The 27151-nt window shown below is 35.3% G+C and overlaps 1 protein-coding gene across 7 annotated transcripts in view; it reads right to left on the bottom strand.

Annotated features, from left to right (window-relative positions):
- Positions 1 to 27151, bottom strand: part of PPHLN1 (periphilin 1) — a 176985-nt gene that overhangs the window by 113751 nt on the left and 36083 nt on the right. For all 7 annotated transcript variants that reach the window (XM_007503151.3, XM_007503152.3, XM_007503153.3 and 4 more), the window contains one exon: positions 19208 to 19269. In XM_007503151.3, the coding sequence (XP_007503213.1) occupies positions 19208 to 19269 (62 nt within the window). The remainder of the gene's footprint in view (positions 1 to 19207; positions 19270 to 27151) is intronic.

The raw sequence follows: 27151 nt of genomic DNA, 5'->3' as shown, positions 1-27151 counted from the left end.
GGCACAGAATAAACTAAGGAAGAGGGAATAATACAGGGAAACTCTGTATAATTCATTCAAGTCTCCTATTTTCAGTTTGTATATGTATACTCTCTATTTCTCATGACAGAATGTAAGATGTTTGAGAACAGGAACTATTTTTTTTTGCCTTTGCTACTTCAGCACCAAGGATTGTGCTTATTTCACAGTAAATGCTTAATAAATGCTTGATTGTAAGTAAAAATTATTCAAGATTTCATCAAAGATACAAGACAAAAATCAACTTACATTACCCTGATTATTACCACTGTGTAAGCTACTTACATTTTTCTTCTTCTTGGCAGACATCCAAATTAGAATTTAAGTCAAAGATGGATTCCTTATACAATATAGTTAGTAATCTTCCATTTTCCTTCATGTAATATAAAATATATAATATAAATAAGCATTCACTGCTTATTGGTAAAAATCTACTTTGTTTGTTTCCACTTCTTTGATCTGACAAAAAAGTACTGATATAGGACCTTTCTTTCAATGACTGATCTTTCACTATATGACAATCTCTGGATGAGTGAACACAGACATTTCTGTCATTTTTTCCCTCTGTATTTCCAAACTGCTTTTCAGAACAGATACACTAATTCACACTTCCATCAACAGCATATTAGTTTGTCAATATTTCAATAGCTATCTCCATCTTTTGTCATTTTTGTAAACTTGTCAAGATTTTAGGTAAAAGAGTTGTTTCTATTAATGATTTGACAGTTTATCCTATATTTGTTAATAATTAGCCATTCTTTTGAAAATGTTAATGGTTCTAGTTTATATATCTTTGTTGTTCCCTTTATATCTTGTATATGAAACCTTATCAAAGATATATGAAAAAAAATTCTAAAAAACAAACCACTTTCTTTATCCTAGCAACATTAGTATTTGTGACACAAAAGCTTTTGAACTTTATGGAATCAGTTAGCCATTTTATCTTTTGTGATCACTTCTAGCCCTTTTTTTGATTGATAAAGGTAACTGATACATGTTCTAATTTTTTCAAATCACAATTTTTATTTTAAATATATATATATATGTATTTGTTGGGGTTTTTTTGGAGGCTAAAGGAAATTTTGTGCAAATGAACCAAAGTTTGATTAAAATATATATTCTAGGGAGGTCCTAGATTCAAATCTGGCCTCAGACACTTCCTAGCTGTGTGACCCTGGGCAAGTCACTTGACCCCCATTGCCTAGCCCTTACCATTCTTCTGCCTTGGAGCCAATACACAGTATTGACTCCAAGACAGAAGGTAAGGATTTTTTAAAAAAACATATATAGGGGGGCAGCTGGGTAGCTCAGTGAATTGAGAGCTAGCCCTAGAGACGGGAGGTCCTAGGTTCAAATCTGGCCTCAGACACTTCCCAGCTGTGTGACCCTGGGCAAGTCACTTGACCCCCATTGCCTACCCTTACCACTCTTCTGCCTTGGAGCCAATACACAGTATTGACTCCAAGACGGAAGGTAAGGGTTTTAAAAAAAAAAACATATATATATATATAATATATATATAATATAATAATATAATATACATATATATTATATTACTTCAAGGATCACTGGTTTCCATATCACAAGTTCTTCAACAACCCAATGAGATATCAGGCCCTCGCTGATATGGAAGATATTCTTCAAGATTATCTGAGACTAAAAAATTTGTCCCCTGGAAGTCAATCTAGTGTGATAAGCATTAGAATTTTAAAAAGATGTTCCTCAGAAAATTTTACAGTCAGCTAATTATAAGAGCCCCAAAGCCTTTCTATCTTAGATTTGTAAAATATGCCAAAGTTTGTCTTCTTATTTCTATGGTCTTAGAGAAATTAGTTTTAGATATCATCAAAGATAATTTTGAAAAAGGAGCAAGGTCAGGCAAACAAGGTAAGGCACATGGATGGAATAAGAGACAGTAGATGGAGAGGTTAATTTTGATACTGATATAGTCAAATATCAGAATAACCTTCAGCACTTCCAAGGGATCTTCAATAGAAGAATTACAGAATGGCATAAAATTAGATATCATTGTTCCAAAGCTATTGTTGTTATTTCTACTTTCTTTTGAAAGAGAACCAATGACATCACAGGGTGATGTTTTGACCTGTGAGTGAATCATATTTAAGTGAGACAATTGCACAAAGCCATTGGTCTCACTCTCTTCCAGTCATCAAAGATGATAGTTGGGACAACTGGCAATGGCCCAAGATACAGTAGATGCCATGGCATCTTCCACAAAAACAAGCTCTAAGGGTACCATAGTACCTAATTCAGTTGCCTTCTTGGCTATCAGAATAAATACTTTTCATTTGTTCATTTCATAAGAAGAAAGTCTTCTCATGGTACTTGGGGTAGACATCTCCCTCCCTAATAAGTTTGAGGCTTATCAGTCACTATCAACCTTGTTTAGTCTGGCTGCAGAGATGGTTTTACCAGAGTGTGGCCAATGTGCATACTATCGCTTATTATTTGTCATGACCTTCTTTCCCTCACTTTTAAATTTCATAATCTTTTTTATATTATCACTTATTTTCCACTCAAGTAGAAAATAATAGTGATTAGTTCTATCCCAAAGACTCGGTGATACTGGAGATTAAATTTGCCGTTCTGTTTTTTTATTTCAGGTCTATACCCACTGAAGACCATTAATTTTAATGTTAGATTCTTTTTTGGATTTTATTCCCTGTGAATTTCTACATATTTCCACTGCTAGTTTTCCCATATTGTGGCCATTCCCTATTGTACCACCCTGCTCCTCCAGAAAGAGATAATGAGATATAAAGATACTTTAAAGAAAAGATTTTTCCCTCATTATTCCTCTTGCTTAGATTTGCAAGAATTAAGACAAAATACACAAAGACACAAAGACACACACACACACACACACACGCATATAACACTTTAGGAGTAGAGTGGGACAAGTCTAATGAGAGAGAAAAGGAAAGCTGTTGTCCTCTCACTGTATATCAACACCTATACCTGCAGTAGAGAGGATGTGCCTAAAAGCAGATCAACCTAGGGAATGATCAGAGTACACATTAAGGGAAAAGGTCCTATGCCTAGGGAAGAAAGGTATCAGCAAGAGGATTCTACCCACAGCTAAGACATCTCTTCCTTCATCCAGAATGCTAATTCTCACAAACTCCAGGAGAGGAGGAACAAGATTAGGGAACGGACCATTACAACCTCATAGACAACCAGTTCAACTCAAAACTGCTGCCAACTCTGAAATCCCTTCCCCTCTTGTGCTATCATACAGATCATTCCTGGTTATTCTGAACCAGTCTAAGGTAGTTAAGGCATGGGACAAAAACCAAATAAGACTCTTTATAAGACCATCAAATTTTTACAAAAAAAGTTTACTTAACAACAACATAGAGTATAGTCAACAAAGATAAAGCATTCATCTAGTTTGTTGCCTCTACCATTACTTCTATATTGACTATTATGGGACACCTAGTTAAAAAAACTTCTATTGGGATTCAAGATGGAGGAAGTAAAGGCTGAGAATCTCCTGAGATCTACCAAATTCCCCTTCCAAATTCCCCTTCTAACAATGTTAAAATCATGCTGCAAAATAAATTGTGGGGTGGCAGAACCAAAGAAGAATGGTGGGGAGTGGGTGGGGTGGGGACCAATATTGCACCCCATGATAAAATGGAAGGTCAGCATCTCTCAGGTGAGACTGGAGTGCCATCTGTACATTGGCAAACCAGAAGCAGGCTTAAGGGTGACTGAATTGGTGGAGATGGCTTTGGGAACTATCAGCCTAGATGGGAAGAGTGTCAGACAACTGATCATAAAGAGATTACTGGGTACTCTTTGCTGGCACTAGGTGCAGGACTCTGTTGAATTGCCTATACCAGGTTCTGGTTAAAAATTCCAAGACAAGGAAAACTAGCAAAAGCCAGGTTTTTTATCATAGTTCCTGGGCAGAAAAAAGTATTTGTGGTCACTCAGACCAGAGCATAGCCTAAGAGAGTAGTGATCAGACCTCTTCTTATATCATACCACTCAATGAACTGAAAATAGCAGCACAAAAAACCTGAAGTTTGGCACAATGCCTCCATTCCAGGAACAGAGTCCAAATTTGGCAGAAAGTTAAAAGTCAAGAAATAGGATAGAAAAATGAGAAAACAATGAATAAAGAACCTGAACATATAAATTTACTTTGATCACACAGAAGATCAAAACACAAACTCAGAAGACAACTAAATTAAAGCAGCTATATGCAGTCTCAAAGAAAAATGTGAATTGGTCTCAAGCCCTAGAAGAACTCAAAAGGGACTTTAAAAATCAATTAAGAGAGGTAGAAGAAAAATTGGGAAAAGAAGTGAGAATGATGCAAGAAAATTAGGGGGAAAAAAGAGTCAACATTTTGGTAAAGTAGGTACCAGGAAATATAGAAGAAAATAACATTAAAGTTGAGAATAAGCTAAATGTAAAAGAGCAAAGTTGCAGGATACAAAACAAACCCGCATAAGTCATCAGCATTTCTATATATCTCCAACACAGCACAGTAGCAAGAACTAGAAAGAGAAATCCCATTCAAAATCACTTTAGACAAAATAAAATACTTAGGAATCTATCTCCCGAGACAAACACAGGAACTATATGAATACAACTACAAAACACTCTCCACACAACTAAAACTAGACTTGAACAATTGGAAAAACATTAACTGCTCATGGGTAGGACAAGCCAATATAATAAAAAATGACCATCCTACCCAAACTTATTTATTTATTTAGTGCCATACCCACTGAACTTCCAAATAACTTCTTTGCTGAATTAGAAAAAACCATAACAAAGTTCATTGAGAAGAACAAAGGATCAAGGATATCCAGGGAAACAATGAAAAAAAAATACAAAGGAAGGGGGCCTTGCAGTGCCAGATCTCAGACTATACTATAAAGCAGTGGTCATCAAAATAATTTGGTACTGGCTGAGAGACAGAAAGGAGGTTCAGTGGAATAGACTCAGGGTGAATGACCTCAGCAAGACAGTATATGACAAACCCAAAGATTCCAGCTTTTGGGACAAAAGTGCACTATTTCATAAAAACTGCTGGGAAAATTGGAGGACAGTGTGGGAAAGATTGGGTTTGGATCATCACCTCACACCCTACACCAAGATAAATTCAAAATGGGTGAATGACCTGAACATAAAGAAGGAAACCATAAGAAAATCAGGCGAACACAGAATAGTATACATGTCAGACCTTTGGGAAGGGAAAGATTTTAAAACCAAGCAAGATTTAGAAAGAGTCACAAAATGCAAAATAAATAATTTTGAATACATCAAATTAAAAAGGGGTTGTACGAACAAAACCAATATAACTAAAATCAGAAGGGAAGCAACAAATTGGGAAACAATCTTCATAAAAACCTCTAATAAAGGTCTAATTACTCAAATTTACAAAGAGCTAAATCAATTGTACATAAAATCAAGATATTCTCCAATTGGTAGATGGGCAAAGGACATGAACAGGCAGTTCTCAGCCAAAGAAATCAAAACTATTAATAAGCACATGAAAAAGTGCTCTATATCTCTTATAATCAGAGAGATGCAAATCAAAACAACTCTGAGGTATCACCTCACACCTAGCAGATTGACTAACATGACAGCTATGGAAAGTAATGAATGCTGGAGGGGATGTGGCAAAGTAGGGACACTAATTCATTGCTGGTGAATTGTGAATTGATCCAATCATTCTGGAGGGCAATTTGGAACTATGCCCAAGGGGCGATAAAAGGCTGCCCTTTTGATCCAGCCATCATAGCACTGCCGGGTTTGTACCCCAAAGAGATAATAAGGAAAAAGACTTGTACAAGAATATTCATAGCTGCCCTTTTTGTGGTGGCCAAAAATTGGAAAATGAGGGGATGCCCTTCAATTGGGGAATGGCTGAACAAATTGTGGTATACGTTGGTGATGGAATACTATTGTGCTAAAAGGAATAATAAAGTGGAGGAATTCCATGGAGACTGGAACAACTTCCAGGAAGTGATGCAGAGCAAAAGGAGCAGAACCAGGAAAACATTGTACACAGAGACTGATACACTGTGGTACAATCGAAGGTACTGGACTTCTCCATTAGGGTCAATGCAATGTCCCTGAACAATCTGCAGGGATCTAAAAAACACTATCTACAAGCAGAGGAAAAACTGTGGGAGTAAAAACACCAAGGAAAAGTAACTGCTTGACTACAGGGGTGGAGGGGATATGACCAAGGAGAAACTCTAAATGAACACTCTAATGCAAATACCAACAACATGGAAATGGGTTCGAATCAAGAACACATCTGACACCCAGTGGAATCGTGCGTTGGCTATGGGAGAGGTTGGGGGTGGGGGGGAGGAAAAGAAAATGATCTTTGTTTCCAATGAACAATGTTTGGAAATGACCAAATAAAATAATGTTTAATAATAAAAATAATAATGCAACCTAATAATATATTTTAAAAAATTAGTATTAGGCCAGTGGAAGCTATTGACTCCATAATATAACAAGAAACAATAAAATAAAACCAGAAGAATGGAAAGATAAAGGAACATGCAAGTTATCTCAATGTGAAAAAAAATAAACAAATAAACATCTGACCTGAAAAATAGATCTGAGAGAGAAAATTTTAGAATTACTAGTATACCTGAAAGCCATGTTCAAAAAAAGGAGTCTAGACACCATCTTTCAAGAAATTATCAAGGAAAAACAGACCTGATATCCAAAACCAGAGATTAAAAAAGAAATTTAAAATAATCCATCAATCAACTGCTGAAACAGATCTTAAAATTCCCAAGTATATTGTAGCCAATTCCTAGAATTCTCAGGTCAAGGAGAAAATATTTTAAGCAGTCAGAAACAAACAAATCAAATATCACAGTACTAGAGTAAAGATGATACACTATTTAGTAGCTTCTAGATTAACAGATTGGAGTGCCCATAATAAGATATTCAGGAAGGTGAAGGAACTAGGAATACAACCAGGAATCACCTGTCCAGCAAAACTGAGTATAATCCATCAGGGGGAAAATGAATATTAAATGAAATAAAGAACTTTTAAGCAACTCCTGATGAAAAGACCAGAGCTGAATAGAAAATCTCACTTTCAAATACAAAACTCAAATGAAACATAAAAAAGTAAACAGGACAGAAAAGTCATAAGAGATTTATAAACACCTAAGAACTTTACATTAGAGCAGTTAGAAGAAATATACATAGACAGAGAGAACAGGTGTGAAATGACTATGGAATGATATCCAAAAAATAATTAAATTAAGAGGCAAGAAAGAGGAATACATTGGGAGAAGGGGTAAAATAGAAGTAGGATAAGATAAATTATCTCATATAAAAGAGATACAAAACGCTTTTTACAGTACAAGGAAAGATGGGGCACTAGCATGACAATACTTGAACCTTATTCTTATCAGACTTGGCTTAACGTGGAAATAGTATAAATACTTAGTTGCTTATTGAAATCTATCTTACCGTATAGGGAAGAAGAAGAGGGAGAAAAGAGAAGTAGAAGGCAGATTAGAGGAGGCAATGGTCATAAGCAAAAGGCTTTTGAAGAGGAACAGGGTGAAGAGAGAAGAGGATAAGTTAAGGTGGGAAAGTAGTAAAAAGGGCAATACCCAGTAATCACAGCTGAGTGTAAATAGAATAAACTTATAAAACAAAAGTGGATAGCAGAGTAAGTTAAAACCAGAACACTACAATATGTTGTTTATAAGAAACACATTTGAGGAAGAGAAACATAAAGAGTAAAGGTTAGGGAAATGGAGAAGAATCTATTATGCTTCAGGTGGGGTTAAAAAAAAGGCAGACAGGCATTGCAATCATGATCGGCAAAAGCAAAACTGGATCTAATTAAAAGAAATAATAAGGGAAACTACAATTTTGCTAAAAGATACCATAGACAATACTAAACATACAGGCAACAAATGGTATTAGTATCCAAATTTTTAATAGGTTGTTACTCATTTCCCTAATGAATTGTCTCTTCTGTATCTTTCAGTGAGGCACAGAGAGGAAAACAAAGCCTGGATCCCCTGAAGTCTTCAATTTCTTGCTTAAGATAATGATAATTCGAGGTTCTTTCTAGAAAGAGATGATGGGAATACACATTTATTTAGCACCTATTATGTTCTAGGCATTATGCTAAGTACTTTTGTAGTTAGCATAAATTAGAGACAAATATTATCTCATTAGATCCTCACAATAATCATGCAAGGTAAGTTTTATTATTATCCCCATTTTACAGTTGCAGAAACTGAACTAAACAGATTAAGTGACTTGCCAAGCATTACACTGCTAGAAATTAAAATCAGATTTGAACTCCCAACTCCAGGTGTAGTGTTTTATCCATTGCATACCTAGCTGCCTTCTAGAAGTTTCATTTGTACCTACATGATTTACCATAAGAAAGTGTTTTCTAGCTATTCTGCTAAATCTTGAGGGGATCTTATTAGGTCTTGGAAATGCTCCAGGAATAGAAATATTTTGTTATCAGCTCAACATAAAGCTGTTTCTTTACTCTGTATTCTTGGGCACAGAATAATTACTATTATTTTTTTTCATCCTTTGTTACTGAATTGCATATCCTTCTTTAGAGGAAAAAGAGCTTCTCCTTACTCAATATAACCAGCTCCTTCCTCTTCAAAAAACATTTCAAATCTGATTTTAAGTCTACTTTTAAAGCTATCTTTTTCTCCAGTGCTTCAAAGAATAACTGGCATAAAAAAGCTCTTAAAAAAAAAAGTTTTATTTATTTATTTATCAATTCTATTGTCAAGTGTTAACAGCTTTCTAATGACTTTAGAATTGCATTGGAACATCAGGATTAGCCTGATAAGGCAGTAACACATGACCTGGAAGTAATTCTGCAGTGTCTCACATAAGATAAAGCTGTTTCCCAATATCTTATCAAAGTCTTGTCCTGGGTAACATTCCAAGCAGTGGAGGAACTTTCCAAGTGGTTAAGAAACATCTCCTGTTTCTCTCTTGTGGCCCAATTCCAGAGACCCTACCCTCACTCTTCTTTCTTGAAGTATTTTTTATAAAAACTCTTTCCTTCCTCCTCGCCCCCCTGAACTTGGTTCAACCCAAATGTGTATTTGAATTCTTTCTTTTAAGGAAATGAACAAATTTGCTGAGTATACTGAAGCTCTTGAGTTTTCAAGGGTACAGGATAACTGTTCCTCTGGTTTTTAAGGGTTGATACTATCTATCCTTTCTGCTCTGTGAAACATTCTCATCTAACATCCTGATAATGGTTAAGTTATAAAGTCTCTATTTTATACTTTGGGGAGTGGAAATAGCCTTTGAAAGCATGTATTACAAAGGCAAAAATCACAGGCCAAAGAAGGACAGCACAGGATTGGGGAAAATTAATGGGACTCTCAAGTCCCACTTCTCCCTAGATCTTCTGAACAGCAACAAAATGGATGAATCAGGCCCTTTTCCTTCCCTCAGCTACTTCTCAATTAGTGCCCAACATCCTATGGCTCCAGCCCTGCCCCATTCGAGTTGATACTGAGGAAATGTCAGAGTGTGGAGAGGGCAGTAGAGAGAAAGGGTGGAGACTAGGCTTCAACCTGCTACCCCAAATAAAAGTTCTGCTCCCACCTCTGGGACCAATCTGGATTTAGTGAAAGGTAGAAATAAGGGACAGAGGTTAGATAACCTCAGACTGAAGTCAGATTGAAGATAAACTCTTAAATCAAGATACCCCCTCTTTACATCAGTCCTTCCATCTCAAACCTGGAGGGGGTTGGGGGTGGGGTGGGGGGTGAAATAAAGAGGAAATGGGAAAATAAGAAACCTTGGTTCCATTCCAAGGGGCAGACAAAGAAATAGGTGTTAGAAGCCAAGTCAAAAGGTAATGAGGAATACAAAAGATATCCTAATATTGAGAAGGGGGGAAGGGAGGGTTGGGAGTCTATGGATGGATGAATCTGAGAAGAGCACAAGGCATAGGGAGTGCCCCTTGAGGCCCAAACACTCCATCTGCTCTATCCTGCCCAACATAGTCCCAAATAGGGTGGCCGGAGTTAGTATGAATACGTCCGATGTATAAGAGGGGAGATGGGGAAGCATTTCCCTTGTAAAGTTATTATTTCTCTGATCAGAAGAACCAGAAAGGACAGAATGACAGAAAAGAAAGGTGGAAATAAACAATGGGGATTTAAAGGTCAGTATTTTTCCTTCTAATACCAGAATGAAAGGTCTGCCCCTGCTGTTGTCCTCATTGTTATCATCATCATAAAGGAGAATGAGGTAGCAAAATACCAGCCAACTTGGTTACTGCTCCTCCTCTGAAGATTCCTGGAACATCCTCTCTTCCTCTTCTTTCTTCCCCTGTCTGCATCCCACAAGTGCACTGGAGTTGGGATGGGTCAGGGCTGAGTGTGTGGATGTCTCAGCACTCTTGCTGCCTGGCTACCTCATATTCTTTTTTTTTTTGTCTCCTTCTAATAAAGCCTTGTTTCTATTTCCTTCAGAAACACTTAATTCTCCTTAACAAACTGGGATGTAGAAAGGTATTCTCCAAGTCCTTTCACTTTTCTCCTCTAGCAGGGAGATCAGCCTACATTTGGAACAAAAATAGCTTATTTGGTTATATCAGTAGTACATCATCAAAAAGTCACAAGATAATTTCCCTTATTCTCAATATGGTCAGGTTTTCTAGGCTTGTTGTTTTTAAACTTTTGGGTGACCCCTTAAGAACTATGCAATTTCACTCAACTTTGGAGGGAAAAAAAACAAACCTTAAACACTCCAGGGTAACACTTACCTCATCTATTATGTCAATTTGTTCAATCTATTCTATCAATTTGCTTTTCTTTTTAATGGTTCTACTAAACAACAGTTTAGTTGTTTGCCTTATCAACCTTGAATCTAGCTACAGTATCTATACTCTAATCTTAACTTATTCTCCTAAATCCCATTACATCCTCTTGAATAGGCATTGATCCTACTCCTTCTTCAAGCCCAAATTAGAAAATTAATTCTTTCAGGCTTGGACATTACTCTCTTTCAAATTTTCTTTTAATTGTTCTACCTCAAATTTAATTTGTCTTATTTCACTGTTGCGAATTCCTCCAAGTTCCCTACAAGTTCTTTCTTTTTTAAAAAAAATTTACATTTATTTGCTTATTACATTAAAATTCCCAGCTAACTCCCTACCTTCTTACTTCCCAAACCCCTCCCCTACTCCTTGCAAGAGAGAAGGCATCATTTGACAAAAATATATATGTACATGTAAAACCACTGTCTTGATTGTTTCTATTTATCAGTTCTTTCTCTAGAAGTGGACATACACAATTTATTCTTCAAACAATATTTTTCTTGCTGTATATAATTTTCTCTTGACTCTGTTCAATTAGCTTTTCGTAATTCATGTTAGTTTTTCCACATTAAAAAAAAAAAGATTAACCTACATGTCATTCCTTCTGGTTCAGTAGTATTATATCACAGTCACATGCCACAATTTGTTTAGCCATTCCCCAATTGATGGGCATCCCCTCAATTTCCAGTTCTTTGCCATCACAAAGAGAGTTGCTGGAAATATTTTAAAACATGTAAGTTCTTTTCTTCTGATTACTTTAGGAAATAAACCTAATGGTATTGCTGGGTCAAAAAGGATATACAGTTTTATAACTCTTTAGTCATAATTCAACATTGTTCTCAAAAATGGTTGGATAACTTCACAGTTCCATCAATAGTGGTATATTAGGATTCTCATTTTTCCATATCCCTTCCAATATTTGTCATGTTGCCCTTTTATCATTTTAGCCAATCTGATAGGTGTGAGGTGATATCTCAGAGTTGTTTTGATTTGTATTTCTCTAATCTATAAATGAATTAGAATATTTTTTCATAGTTAAATATAGCTTTGATTTTTTGATCCAGAAATTCTCTATTCATGTCTTTTGACCATTTATCAACTGGAAAATAGCTTCTATTCTTAGATATTTGGCAAAGCTCTCTCTATATTTTAGATGAGACCTCTATCTGAGAAACTGTCTATAAAATTTCCCCCTCCACTTTTCTGTTTTCCTTCTAATATTGGTCACATTAGTTTTATTTGTATAAAATGTTTTACATTTAATATATTCAAAATCATTCATTGTATATCTCACAATGCTTTCTATCACTTATTTATTCATAAATTATTCTCCTATTCATAAATATGCTAGGATATGTTTCCCGATTTACTGATGTCTCCTTTTATGTATCTATTTTGAACATAACTTGGTAAATGGTGCATATCTCTGATTTCTGCCAGACTTCTTTCCAGTTTTCCCAACAATTTTTACCAAATAATGAATTCTTATTCCAAAAGCTTAGATCTTTACTTTTGGCAAACACAAGGTAACTATAATCTTTTACTAGTTTGTTGTATATCTGTTCTGTTTTACTGATCTACTTTTCTTTTTCTTAGTATCAGGCAGTGTAGATAATTACTGCTTTTTAATATAGTTTAAAATATTATACTGCTAGACCTCCTTCCTTTACATTTCCCCCCATTAATTCCTTTCATATTCTTGACTTTTTTGTTTTTCTAAATGAATTTTGCTATTATTTTTTCTATTTTTATAAAAATTTTTGGAAATTTAATTGGGACGGCATTGAACAAGTAGATTAGTTTAAGTAGGACTGTCATTTCAATTAAATTGGCTCTGCCCACCCATAAACAATTATATTTCCCCAATTATTTAAATCTTTGTATAAAAAGTGTTGGGTTTGTGTTAGCAGATATACTATAGGTATTTTATTCTATATCTAGTTATTTAAATGGGTTATCTCTACAATCTCTTCATATAAAACTTTGTTGGTGATATATAGAAATGCAGATGTTTTATGTGGGTTTATTTTATATCCTAATACTTTGCTAAAACTTTTGTTAATTTCAACTAATTTTTCAGAGAATCTCTAGAATTTTCCATATATACCATTGTAGTGTCTGCAAAAAGAGATAGTTTTATTATCTCTTTGCCCACTCTGATTCCTTTGATTTATTTTTCTTCCCTTATTTGCTACTGTTAGCATTTCTAATAAAATATTAAATAATAACTTATCCTCATTATGGAACATGTTAGCTGACTATAATTTTAAGGAAAAATCCATTTATATCTATGATATTTTTCTCTCTACTCCTGTCTTAACCATATCCCATAAAAGTGAGAAATAGACAATGAAATCTTTAATTTAAGCATCTTTAATAAACATTCAAATATTAATAATTATATCTGCATCATAATAAAATGTCCTTTATTGTCCCTTTAAAGGCATGAAATAGGCCACCACTGCTAGGCAAAGCCTTAATTTTTCTCTTCAGAGAAAAAAAGATACAGTGTTTCTTGTACTGTTTTCTCATTTTGTCTCCTGATTATCAGAATTTGGGGCATGAAAGTGGCTAAATTAGAAAATATAAAGCATAATATAAGTACTGTTTCCTAATTGCATTTCCTTGGGTAAATCACTAAACTTTCATATATTTCAGTGTTCAAGGTACATGATATTCATAGTTTAACAGGATTTACAACTAGTTACAATTAAAAACTGGGATCATTTAGTCCAACACCATATTTTATATTCAGAGAATATATGAATTATCTAGGATGATACTGCTAGTAAGTACTGGAACCAGGATTTGAATACAGCTTTCTTGACTCCAAAAATCCACTGCCATTTCCACAATAAAATGTTGACTCTCTATTTCATAAATGATTTAAAACAAAGAAAATGAGAACACTTCATATTTAATGTAGTATTTGATTTTTCTTACTTGATGTAAACTATTAAAAAAAAGTTTCTCTTTGTACAAAAAATGCTACTTGGAACCTGGGAAAACAAGAGAAATATGCTTCAATGGTAAAACTAAAGACATGCACATCTGTTTTGAAGGATGACAGTGTGTGGTGAAAGTGCCTCATGTGCATATATGGGGCCATCCAGTCCAATGTTTTCATTTTAAAAAAAAAAGGAAACAAGGCCCAGGGTCAATAAACATAACAGACCACATTGGTGTTTTGTTTTTTTTAAACATTTTATGAAACCAATAGTGGCAGATGGGAAATTACATCCTCAAAATGAAAGCTGCTATGATAGATTCTGTGGCATTTAAAGCTGAATTTGTAACTCGAAGTTTAGATTAGCATATCAAAAGAGTAACTGTAGAAAGCTAATAAGCTCAGTTCATACCTCACCATATATTTTATCCTATTTCTGATCATTTCTCCTATTCTAGCTGACAGGCTGCCTGAGAAAGAGACAGGATACACATGCTCCCAAATTAAAACAATACCCTGAGACTCACACAAGGCTAAAATGATCTTTAAAAAAAATTTTTTTAACCCTTCCTTCATTCATCATCCTTTCCAAGAATTCTAGCTAAATTTGAGCCCAAAATGAGTTTTCCTCTCAGATTCTGCTTCTAAATGTTTTGGAGTCTTCTGTCTATGTCATGCTCATACCTGCCACCATAATAGTTTGTTATGCTGGGATTCTCTTTGAATTTACCCATTTTTCCAGTCTATTACTTCTGACTTGATGTTAGGACTAGGCTCTTTAACAACATCTCCAGAATGAAAGTGTAAAATGGAGATTTGAACCCTCTGGGAAGTTAATCCCAGGGCACTGTACACCTGGATGACTCCCAAAAGAGGAGCATCTCTCATTTATAACTCTTCAGCTCACTTTACACAACATCAACAGTACAGAGGTTTGGTTGTTGTTGGTTTTTTTCCCCAGACTCCTCTGCCACATTTTTTCCTGATGATGTTCTAGACCCAAAGTTTTACTTTGTTTAAAAATATATTTGCCGAGGTTGAAAGATTTGCTACATTTGTAAAAATTGTGACAAATTTCCATCAGTTGATAGGTTCTTTAAATGTCATGCAACAACTTATGTAAAATATGATAGTGGGTTTGTTATTATCATTAAATGGGCTATTATAACTTTGGGGATTTTGATACGCTGTACTATACTGTTCTTTATAATTAAAAAAAAAAACATTACTTTGTGAAATTCATTTGCTCATACTCACAATGGATCATGGCCAGGTATGAAGAGGAAATGGATCTCATTTTTGGTGAGAAAACCTTGTATTCTACATTTTCTTAGCTGACACAGTATGTCAATGATTATAAGCCATATTTTTATTTTTAAAACTCTTTTATAATATTTTTCTTGCATGTGCAATATGCTATTTCAGTTTTTTCTCTCTTTTTTTATTTGAAGCACGTCACCAGTACTAAGAAAATTTTAACTTTTTTTGATTTTCAAATAATATAAGTTTAAAATATATTTGCTATAATGTCAATGCATGCCCCAAAAGCTTGAGATTATAAAAAATGATGCCATTAATTGTTTAAAACGAAAATTTATGGGACTTTGCTTAATGATTCTGTCTGATTCCAGGACCAAAAAAAAAAAAAAGAGCCATTGCACAGGGCCAAAGAAGCACAAAGCCAAACTGCATAGTGCCAATTGAACACAAGGTCAGAGACCAACCAATCCCGATGGGATTGATGAAAATTCTAAGCCAATACAAAGGACTTGAACCTAGTGTGAGACTCGAGGTTGCGACACTTGACATGGATTAAAACATAGGCCTTCCTTGTATCCACATTCTTTGTGAAAATACTTACAAACAAGTATCTCAAATTTGGCTCCTACCTGGCTCCTATAATCTAGTCCCTTTTTCTGTCTTTCATAGTGTGGTAAACTTTCTGACTGGGTAAATGCTTAATTGCTTATATCATTTTAATTGGGCCCTGATTCAAGGGCCTGTTATAGATTTATTGTTCCTTTACTTAAGAATTTTTACACATAAGACTTTGATAGTCTATATTTCATCCAGAAATTATCTTTTTTATTTGGATTTTTTTTTATTTTTTTGATTTCTCTTACCAATTGATTCATATACCTCATAACTCAGCCATGCATCCCTAAGTGATCCTTGTATTTTTCAATCACCCTCTTCAGGGGGAGGGAATGTAAAAATATTATTTTAAATTGCAAAGTTTAAATTCCTTTTGAGAGCAATTTTAGGTAAAGAAACAGGGTAACTGGCAGAATCCAGAAACTGAACTGTTTGGAGAAGACACCATGAAGATGCCTACACAGACCACAAGCCGCACGAGAAGATCAAGAATGAACTTTGGGTGTGGTTGATTGAACATTTATTTGTAGGTATACTCTTATGCCAAAGGGAACTGCCTCCTCACTGGCTTTTTGTCAATGCATCTAGCAATTATTGGTTTTTTTTCTCTTTTCCTCTTATTCTCAAATTATTGTAATTTCAAAGTTGGTATGTTTATAAGACCCATCAGAGAGACTAGTCTTCCTCAGGCCTCAGGGGGTGATGTAAAATGGAGATTTGAACCCTAGAATTCAATCCCCAGAAGTCCTTGGTATTTCCCAGAATTCCCTATAATCTCACCTGGGTCTCCACCTGGGAGAGGTCACAATTAGTATTTACCTGGCTCTCTGCCTCCCACACTCTCTCTGCTCAGCCATTTGCAAGATGTAGTAAGTAAGCTTTGAATGTGCTAATCAGCCCTAGGCACGTGGTTTATTATTTTGTATCCTTGATTTCTAATAATCCTTAATAAACCTCATAAAATATAATACTTTTATTACTAGAAACTAAATTTAATTTTTACAAAAGTCTATGCTGGTCCTGTTGCTACTTTTTGGGGTGCTACTGTTGTGTTATTCCAGGATCTCAGGAACAGGCTAGAGGAATCTGTAAACTTTCTGAGCTCTGCATGTTTCTGACATAAGTATCAGTCAGAAGAATTACAAAATGCTGAGAAACGCAGTCCCTATCAGTTAAATAGAAAGCTTTGCTGATTCTGACTACTAGGACTGCAAGGCTCCCCTTCTGTCTGAGATTCGTTATTCCTCTACAATCTAGGATAGTGAATGGAATTGAGATCTTGTTCTATTTGTAGGTGGAAGCCAGACCACTGCTACTTCCTTCTGAATTTCTTACTTTCTGAATATGGCCCAGGGTCTCCCCTGCCAAGGAGTACCACACACCCAAACAGAAGTTCCCTTTTGAAGTCCATCTGTGATACAGAAATGGAAAGATATACAACCTTTCCCAAGATAGTGGAGCTTTCCATGTGTCAGTCTTGCTCTTACTTTAATATCTGAGGTCTATTATTTTCTGGCCTTTACTGTCTAGTTTCCTATAGATCTGAAGAAGAATTCAATGTTACCTTCTTTGTGAAGGTTATCCCCTTTAAATCTCACAAAGTTCTTTTTCAAATACAATGGTATGTATTAACTTTTATAATTAATTCTATTTGTTTCTTCTACTCCATTATAAACTAAAATATTTTGTTTCACCAGCATTCAGTCAGTGTCTGGCACATATTAAGTATTTAATGTTTATTGATATTGGCTGAAGGCAAAGACCTCATATTACCTACTGAGGCAAAAAAAAACAAAAACACTGGCTTGGAGTTAGAGGCCTTAGGTTTAAATCCTTCTTTGATACTTACTATCTGTGTGATCTGGAAAACGTTATTTAATATGTTGGGGTTTCATTTACTCATTTGAGAATGTGGAATGGACTAGCTAGCCTCTGATCCTATCTCCCCAGGTATCTGACTTGATGTTCTACAAACAAGAGGCATGCTAAAGAAATGAATGTTATTACAAATTTAGGAAATGTTACAATGTTTATTGTACTTAGAAAGAAAAATGTTCCTTTCCCATAAAAATAGGAAGTACTATACATCTTAGACTACATCAAGTATGTAAACATACACAGATATAATACACATACACATCTACAGATATCTATACAAACATGTACACATATACACTGGTGTAGGAACTCTTTAGTGAATTCCCTTTAATAATATAGGTCACTAACTTCTTTGCAAATTACAGTCTTAAGAGTATTGCCTAGAAGATTAGTTTAAGTGACTTGCCCAGGGTCACAGAGCTGGTATACATCATTAAAATGATTTTTATTAAATGTAGATAGAAATATAACAATGAGTAAAGTAAGATTGACTGGAACTATTTTAGTTAACATAAGCATATTTGAAAACCTATGCTACATTTGGAGTCAAAGTGAATGGTGTTAGTTAAGATGACTTCTAATATTCCTTTCAGCTCTAAATCTATGAACCTCAAAAACAAAAACTAAAATTAGGGGCAAAGAAAAACAAAAATCTGCTTTTTGAATTTTTATGGGCCTCAGATATGTCAAAAGCAGGATTTGAATGCAGATATTTCTGGCTATAAGACTAGTTGTATATTTACTATGTAATCAATCAATCAAGAGCATACTATATCCCAAGCATTATATCTATTATGAATATACCGCACACATCTAAATAAAAATTTCAAGTGACATGACTGATAAAGAATGAGTCCCTCTAAATAAAAGTGGTTTTCTTTCCTACATAACTAAGGATTTAAACCTTAAACTCTTAAAACATTGATGTCATGGGGGCTGCTGGGTTATATACTACTACCTACCTAAAGGTAGGTATCAGGGTATTCAAAATATGAAATTTTTTTCAATAGCTTTAAAACTTCTTTGGATTTTTTGTATTTCATACCATAAGTGAAGAGAAAATGAATAGAAGTTCTTTTTCATAAACAATTAAGAGAAAAAACCATCACGGTTACTTCTTTGAAACTTCTTATAGAAATTATATGGGGGCAGCTAGGTGGCTCAGTGAATTGAGAGTGAGGCCCAGAGACAGGAGGTCCTGGGTTCAAATTTGGGCCGAGACACTTCCTAGTTGTGTGACCTTGGGCAAGTCACTTAACACTTACAGCCTAGCCATTACAACTCTTCTTCCTTAGAACCAATATACAGTATTGATTCTTAGATGGAAGGTAAGGGTTTAAAAAAAAGAAACTATATACAAATATAGAAGTAGTTACTCAGCTAAATACATTATATGCTGGAAAACATTCATGAACATACTGCACAGTCACTAGAATAAAAGTATGGCTGTACTAGGAATATAATAAGCATTTATTGCATGGGAGAAACATCAACAACCTAATAAAGACATTTTAAATATTTATCCAAAATTAAGATTCAGATGCTGAGCTAATTCAAAGTACACCAAAAATGAAACCTGATAACACACACCTAAAAGGTGTGAAAGAAGTAACATTAATATGTTATTTTTATTTTATTACCTATAGTCAGGCTGTCTACTTATGGGATGATCATCCCTTGTCCATCGGTAGCTGGGCTCATCCTGTAACATAAAAAGATATTTTATATACATTTGGATACATACATATATTACATTTAAATTATTTTGGCTAAGCATAGCTAGAATGACTATGAAACTAAAACTGTAACTATTTTGGATAAACTAAACATATTTGAAGAACTGTGTTAGATTTGGAGTCAAAGGGGCCAGTAGTTAAACTTGATGGGGTGACCTATAAGGGTCTAAATTTATGAACCTCAGTGGCTAAAACTTGCAGATGAAAACAAAACCCCCTTTTTTTTTTTGGAATATTTTTGGACCTGAGGTTTATAGATAATTGTTTTAATAACAAAAAGAAGTCTGGCTGAGAAGAGAGGATTATTAGCTACCCCACTTAAATATTTAAGAACCTAAGCCAGTTTGTTCTTTAAGAATTCAGACCAGTCTTAGACACTAACTGTATGATCTTGGGCAAGTCAGACTCTCTGCATGACTCAGTTTTCTCAAGTGTAAAATGAGAATAATGATTCCTACCTCCCAGAGTTGTGGCTGGATCAAAATGGTATGTGCCTAACACATAGGAGGTATTATATAGATGCTAGTCTGTCATCATAGTCATAACTGTTCTCTGTCCCAGACAAACTGTTAGCATAAAGGATATTAATTTGTTTGAGGTCAGAGCCTAAGTATGTCTTCTCAAGTATTATTTCTGAATTTTTACTTAACTTGTCTTTGATGACTGATTCCAGTCTTTTTAAGATTTAAAACCTATATTGAACCTACTACCTTGTTCTTCTCATTTGATCATTTCCTTTCCCAGCTACAATTAAAACTAAGAACAACCTATATTCTGAAAACATCAATCACTCATGTGTCAGCAAAATGCATACTTCCTTTTCTTTTTTTTTTTTAAATCCTTACCTTCTGTCTTAGAATTGATACTAAGGATACCAAGGCAGAAGAGTGGCAGAGGCTTGGGTAACAGGGGTTAAGTAACTAATCTAGGGTCACATAGCTAGAAAGTATCTGAGGCCACATTTGAACCCAAGCCCTCTCATCTCTAGGACTGGCTCTCTGTCCACTGAGATATCTATAGTTGCCCCCATGTTTCCTAACATTAATCCTGGAAAATGCATATCAAAATAACAATAGCAATAAATAATAAAAATAGTGGTTTAGTCAGCCAGGAAAGAAAAAAGAACACAAATATTGATTTTTAGTCTTTTTACATGCCTTATGAGTTCCAATTAGCAACAACTGAAGTAACCAGCCCTAAAAAAAAGTCACCTAATAACAAGTCCTGCATCTATAATGTGTATACTAAAAAATAGATATCCAATAGCACCCAATAACTTTTTAAAGAATACTCATTTCTCCTGAAAGTGGGCTAAGAAGTGTCCCTGTTTAAAATTAATATTATAATAAAAGTAACTTTGTTAATAAAGTGACATTTATTTACATTTTTAGCAATTTTTTAAAAAAGGTAAATTTTTTTTCTTTCTAAAAGACCTATGGATGTCATCTCTTGCCTTAAGTCTTCTCTAGAAAGACCCTGAAAGAAAAGTAATCTTCCTTTCTTTAGTGTAGTAGTTTGTGCTTAGCACCATATCTTCCAACATATCTATGTTTACATATCTAATTACCCCCCACTGTAATTTTTTTTCTTATTCTCAAATTGTAACTATCAGTTTTTAAGAGTTTGATGAATTAAACTCAATAGGTAGCCCTTTTGTAAATGCTAAGGATTCTATTCCCAACCAACAGATATACTAGCTAATTGACTTTTAGGGGTTCCCCAGGGGTTGGAAAATGTCTCTCTAAGGTTATATTTCAGTAGTCATCTCTCCATGATTATCAGTTGACATCGATTAGTCAATCAAGAGCATCAATATATTGTAAGAAGCAGATACTAAAGTATTCTCTCCCATCCCCCTCACCAAGTCTGTGACACACTATCCTATTAGAAGAATACTGGGGAAAGTGAACTCAAACTCAGAGAAAATACATGGTAAAAAAGGCAATTCATACCTCCAAGTTTCCTAAAAGTCATTTTCATCCCTTTGTGTAAAACTCATTAAGTTTTCTCTTAGATATGATGTCGCTTTTTCACTGAGCTTCTTGAATCTGCCTTGAAGACACTGTTGCCAACTGGGGTAATATTGGGAAAGTTGGTAAATCCAAAAGTCCTCTGAACCCTTAAATTTTACAGAGTCCTCCTCAGCCCAAGTGATTGGATAAAAAGAAAACTGAGTCCAATGAACTCTTCTCGCTCCTTAAGAAATTCCTTTTCAAAAATCTGGCTGGAATACTTCCTCTTGGCTTGACCAATACCCTCAAATCCTTGGGTCATGAACTGGTTTGCAATTTAATCAGAGTATGACTACATTTCCTTAATCAATCAATCCTCGGCAACATCATTGTGCTCCATCCAATGCTTTTCAAAAAGATTTAAATTGATCATCAATCTTTTCATATGGGGGGAGGGGGTGTCAAAGACTCCATTTGGCAGTCTGTTGAAACTCTTATGTACCCTTTCAGAATAATGTTCTTATACATACAATAAAATACATAATATTACAAAGGAAATCAATTATGCTGGTGGGAGAAAAGCTGTAAGATCCCCTAAAAAAATCTCGCCACAGATATTTTGGGAGTCTATGAACTCCAATTTAAGAAGAGCTCATCTAAATCTGGTTATAGTACCAGTGTTCTTTACACCAGTTTTAGATGGGGTGAGGTGATTTGGTTCATTTTCTCTATCAGCCTCTACTCTTACAATTCTCAGCCCCTTTTGACACCACTTATATATGTACTCTCCTCAGCAACTCTAATAGAGAATGTCCACAAAGTTCACTGCTCCAAATACTAAATCACTCTTTGGTAACTTGGGGACATTTTGCATAATTCTTTTTGAATGTCTGAAGGGCTTCATGCCAAAAGTGTTAAGAAAGTCTATGTGGCACAGAAATGTAATCAAAATGAGTAACATTATTTCATACTTCCAATTTAACAAATCAACATTGTACGAAGTTCCAAGTTACTGCCTACTATAATGGTTACAGAAGGTCTTTTTTTAATCCCAAAACAATATTAAAGCGAAAGGAAAAGAAAGACTGCCTTATCAAAAAGAATGCCACATAGGAGAACACTTTAAAGAGATTAGGTGTCTGGGGTCAATCCAAAACTACTCCCCTTCAACTTTTAAGGAAGAAAACAAATCAATTTGGCTTGGAGCTCATATGCAATACTAATCCACTAACTCTAGGGAGAACTGGGAGCCTTAGTCTTCTTCTCCCAGAGGGGCATATTTTGCTCTAGACTCAATTATGAAGTGCTACAACAAAGCTAGTATGAAGTCCAAATGGGATAGAGGTAGTGACACTTTCTGTCTCATAATAAGTACCCCACCCCTCCAGATCTGTAAACATAATTTGGGGTTTAATCAGTGACTCGTTTGAAAAGGAAAAGAAAATCAGGCTTTTAATTTCAAAAAGAAAGCTTAATCTAGCTATATGACTCTGAAAAAGCCACTTAACCCTCACTGTGTAGCTCTTACCACTTGGAACTAATATTGATTCTAAGATGGACGATAAGGGAAGGAGAGAAGGGGAAAGAGGGAGAGAGAGGAGGAAAAGAAAAGAAGAGCTCCATCCCTATAGAGATCTCAGAGTACACTGTCCTCTCCAAGGATTAGGTGCCTATGGAAGTCACACCCTTCAGATGAAAAACCAAACTTTGTGTCCTGGAAAAAAGACTGGCCTACTAGTATCCAAGAGATTTCTCTGCTATAAGTCCTTTTTGCCTTTGTAGGAAACTCATGAAATTCCCATTCTGTATGGCATAAGTTCTTGGTTTTTTTAATTGAACTCCCTGAATTTGCCTTTCTTGTCATATCCAATTTGTTCTTGCCTCCCAAAGAAGACAGTGCCACTAGATGTTGTTCTATTGGGAACAATGCTAGGAAGCCAACGGGCAAATGAGAAATCCCAAAATCCTTTGAACCCTCAAATATTTATAAAGGTCTAATGCAGTCAAGGGATTGAGTGGAAAGGAGACAGAGAATGAAGCACTCTCTATTTCCCTATAAGTAAGCAATTCCTTCTCAGGGACTCCATGGATGGGACAGTGCCTCATAGCTAATTACTCACTCAAACCCCTTTGGACTGAAGTGCATTCGTATTTATAGAAAACTCTTAGGACATAACCAAGTTTAATTTATTCAAACATACTTCCCATGCAACATCACTGCATTTCAGCCTATGGCTTTCAAAGATATAAAATTGATGCAAGGACCTATTTGCATTTAGTCCAAAGATTGTGATTATTTCAGTAGAAAAAATGCTCTCATATATGATGTTAAAATATCAGGGCTTTAGGGAACTGCTGGGTGGCTCATTGGATTGAGAGTCAGACCCAGAGACAGGAGGTCCTGGGTTCAAATCTGGCCTCAGACACTTCCTAGCTGTGTGACCATGGACAAGTCATTTGACACCACCCCCCCCCATTGCCTAGCCCTTACCACTCTTCTGCCTTGGAACCAATACAGAGTATTGATTCTAGGATGGAAGGCAAGGGTTTTAAAAAATACATATCAAGGCTTTAAATGTCGATATTCAATCATGCCTGACTCTTTGTGAACCTATATGAGGTTAGTGGCGAAGGTAGTGGAGTAGAAGCAGGGAAATTTTGAACTACTCTGAGAATCTTCTCCAACCAATCTTAAAATAACACTTCAAAATGAATACTAGAGTGAAAGAACCAACAAGGGGACAGAGAAATAACCCTCTTATAGAAAACAACTTGAAGGTTAGGCAAAGAAGGTCTGGTTCACTGGGGTGAGAGGGAGCACAGTCACAGCAAGGCTACACTAAGGAATACCAGCCCAAGCCAAAAGCAAGTCCAAAATCTACTCCACATCTACCAATCCAGGTTTTGAACCTGCACCCAAATCAACTTCAAGACACTGCCTAAATCAATAGCAGTGCAATCTCAGGTACATTCCTTAAAGGTCCAAGCCCCATAGCAAGACTGCAGTGAGGTCCCAAAACCAGCAAAGGGCAGTCCACAGTGTGTCTTATAGAAACAGTCCCAGAGTGAGGCTCTGAGCCCCTGCCCAAGCCCAAACTGAGGTCCCAAGCCCCAACACTAAGGTGTTAGCAGGGCTCCTAGCTGATACAAACCAAAGGGAAGACCTAGAGCCCTTGTCCAAGGAAGCAGTGAGGACCTGAACCTCAATTCAAGGCAGTCCACACTGTCCCTGACCTCTGTAAGAGCAGAGTGTGGCCAATAGCACATGCCTAAGCCCAAGGCAAGGTCCCATGGCCCTGAGAAAGGCAATATGCAGGATGTCTGGCCTACGCAAGCCCAAAGCCCATATTCAAACCAGAGGTCCCAGCACAAGGAAGCTCATAGTGCTATGAGCCCTGCAAGCTTTCAGCAATCCCATGGGGAGCTTAAATGAGCAATAGAAGGTGGATTTCAGAGCTCCTGGGTGACAGAACATAATAAGAGCTTGGAAAAACTGAAACTTGCAAAAACCCAGAAATAGAGCTAACATCAAGGAAAAAAAGAAGTTTAAGAGAGTGCCCTCTATACCATAAGAACATCGCCCACCATTAAGATAAAAGTAAAAGTAAAGAAAAAGGCTAGGGAAATGAACAGACATCAGAGAAAACACATAACCATAGAAAATTTTTATGGAGACAAAAAAGAGAACAAGGCACAGATACAAAATAGGGCAGTGAAAGCAAACAAACACATTCAAAACTTCAAAGAAAAATATGAATTGGTGTGAAGCTCTTAAAGAGCTCAAAAAGTACTTCAAAAAATCAATTACAAGACCCAGAGGAAAAATGGAGAAGAAAAATTAAATCAATGCAAACCAAAAGGAAAAAGAGTACAAAAATACAATGAAGAAAAAGAATTCCTTAAAAAATAGAATTGGCCAAATAGAAAAGAGGTTCAAAAGTTCATTGAAGAAAATGATTCCATGAAAACTAAAACTGAGCAAGTAAAAGCTAATGAATTCATGAGACATCAAGAAATAATAAAACAAAATTAAAAGAATGAAAAAAATGAAATATCTCATTGAAAAAACAAATGACCTGGAAAACAGATCCAGGAAAATCAATTTAAGAATTATCAGACTACCTGAAAACTATGATTTAAAAAAAAGTCTAGACATCATATTACAAGAAATTATCAATGAAAACTGCCTGCTGACATTCTTGAACAAGAAAGTAAAATTAAAATGGAAAGAATCCACAGATCACCTCCAGAAATAAATTCCAAAAGACAACTCCCAGGAATATTATAAATAAATTCAAGAACTCCAAGACCAAGAAGAAAATACTACAAGTTGCTAAAAACAATTCAAATACCATGGAGATTTAGACTGGATTACACAGTACTTAGCAGCCTCCATACTAAAGGATTACAAGGCTTATTCCAGAAAGCAAAAGAATTAGTTTTACAAGCCAGAATCACTTACCAAGCAAAACTTTCTTTCTTTCAGGATGAAAAATGGTCATTTAATAAAATAGAAGACTTCCAGACATTCTTGATGAGAAAAGATGAGACCTAAACAGAAAATTTGATGTCCAAATACAAGACTCAAGAGGCACATAAATAAGTAAATAAGAAAGAGAAAATGTAAGGGATTCAATAAGGTCAAAATGTTTATATTCATTCCTACATGGAAAGATGACATTTGAACTCTTAAAATTTTTTATCAATATTAGAACAGTTAGGAGTATACAGACAGAAGGTATGAGAGTAACTGATTAGGATGACATGATGTGCAAAAATCAAGGATAGAAAAAGATGATTACACTCAAAGAAAGGGAAGGGAAGAGAGGTAGAAGGGAGTAATTATTTTACTTAAAGATGTATAAAAAACTATTACAGTGGAGGGGAAGATGAAGGTGGTGATGGGCAATGCTTAAACTTTATTCTCATCATAATTGGCATAGAGAGGCAATAACAACTACCCTACCTTACTCTATAGTGAAGTAGGAAGGGAATAAGGGAGTGGTGGGGATAACAGAAGGGGAAAGGAAATAGGGAGTAGTGATTAATAGCAAAGATGATAGAGTAGGGGACAGCTGGGTGGTTCAGTGGATTGAGAGTCAGGCCTAAATATGGAAGGTCCTAGGTTCAAATCTGGACTCAGACAGACACTTCCTAGCTGTGTGACTAAGCAAGTCACTTAACCCCCACTGCCTAGCCCTTACCACTCTCCTGCCTTGGAACCAATACACAGTATTGATTCTAAGACAGCAGGTATGGGTTTTAAAAATAATTTCTTTTTTAAAGATAATAAAGTAGTTTGCTATTTCCTTTTCCAGTTCATTTTACAGATGAGAAAACTGAGGCAAATGGGGTTAAGTGACTTGTTCAGGGTGAGACGGTAAATCTCTAAGATAAGATTTTAAATCAGGAAGATGAGTTTTCTTGAATCTAAGATTGGCCTTCTATCCACTGTACCACCTAGGTGCCTTGACTTTAAATTGGAGTGGGGGTAATTTCAATTATTTACTTATTGACTATGCTATTTATTTACTATAAATCATTAACTTGAAATAGTATAGAGTAATTTTAATGATTTACTTATTGGCCCCCCAATCTTATAACAAAATTAGTATTCAAATCATTTTACATAGCAGAAACTTTTATTTTGAAAAGGTAAAGCAGAAAAGAAACTATAGGATGAACAAAGTGTTAAAGATCTGTTATAGAACAAAACAAAATAATCTGATCTTTTGACTTCCTTTTTTGTTTACGTTGAATGACTAGTGGGAATTAGTTCAGAAATAGATAGTTAACATGAATAATTCATGTTTAAAGAAAACACATAAAATGGATAGCTAACTAAATTTGGCAACTATTTTCTACTTAAATAGTAAATAGTATAGCAGTTTCACAA

This window comes from Monodelphis domestica, chromosome 5 (assembly GCF_027887165.1).
Source record: "Monodelphis domestica isolate mMonDom1 chromosome 5, mMonDom1.pri, whole genome shotgun sequence".
NCBI lineage: Eukaryota > Metazoa > Chordata > Mammalia > Didelphimorphia > Didelphidae > Monodelphis > Monodelphis domestica.
The sequence above is the reverse complement of the archived record's forward strand: the minus strand, read 5'-3'. Positions and strand labels throughout refer to the sequence as shown.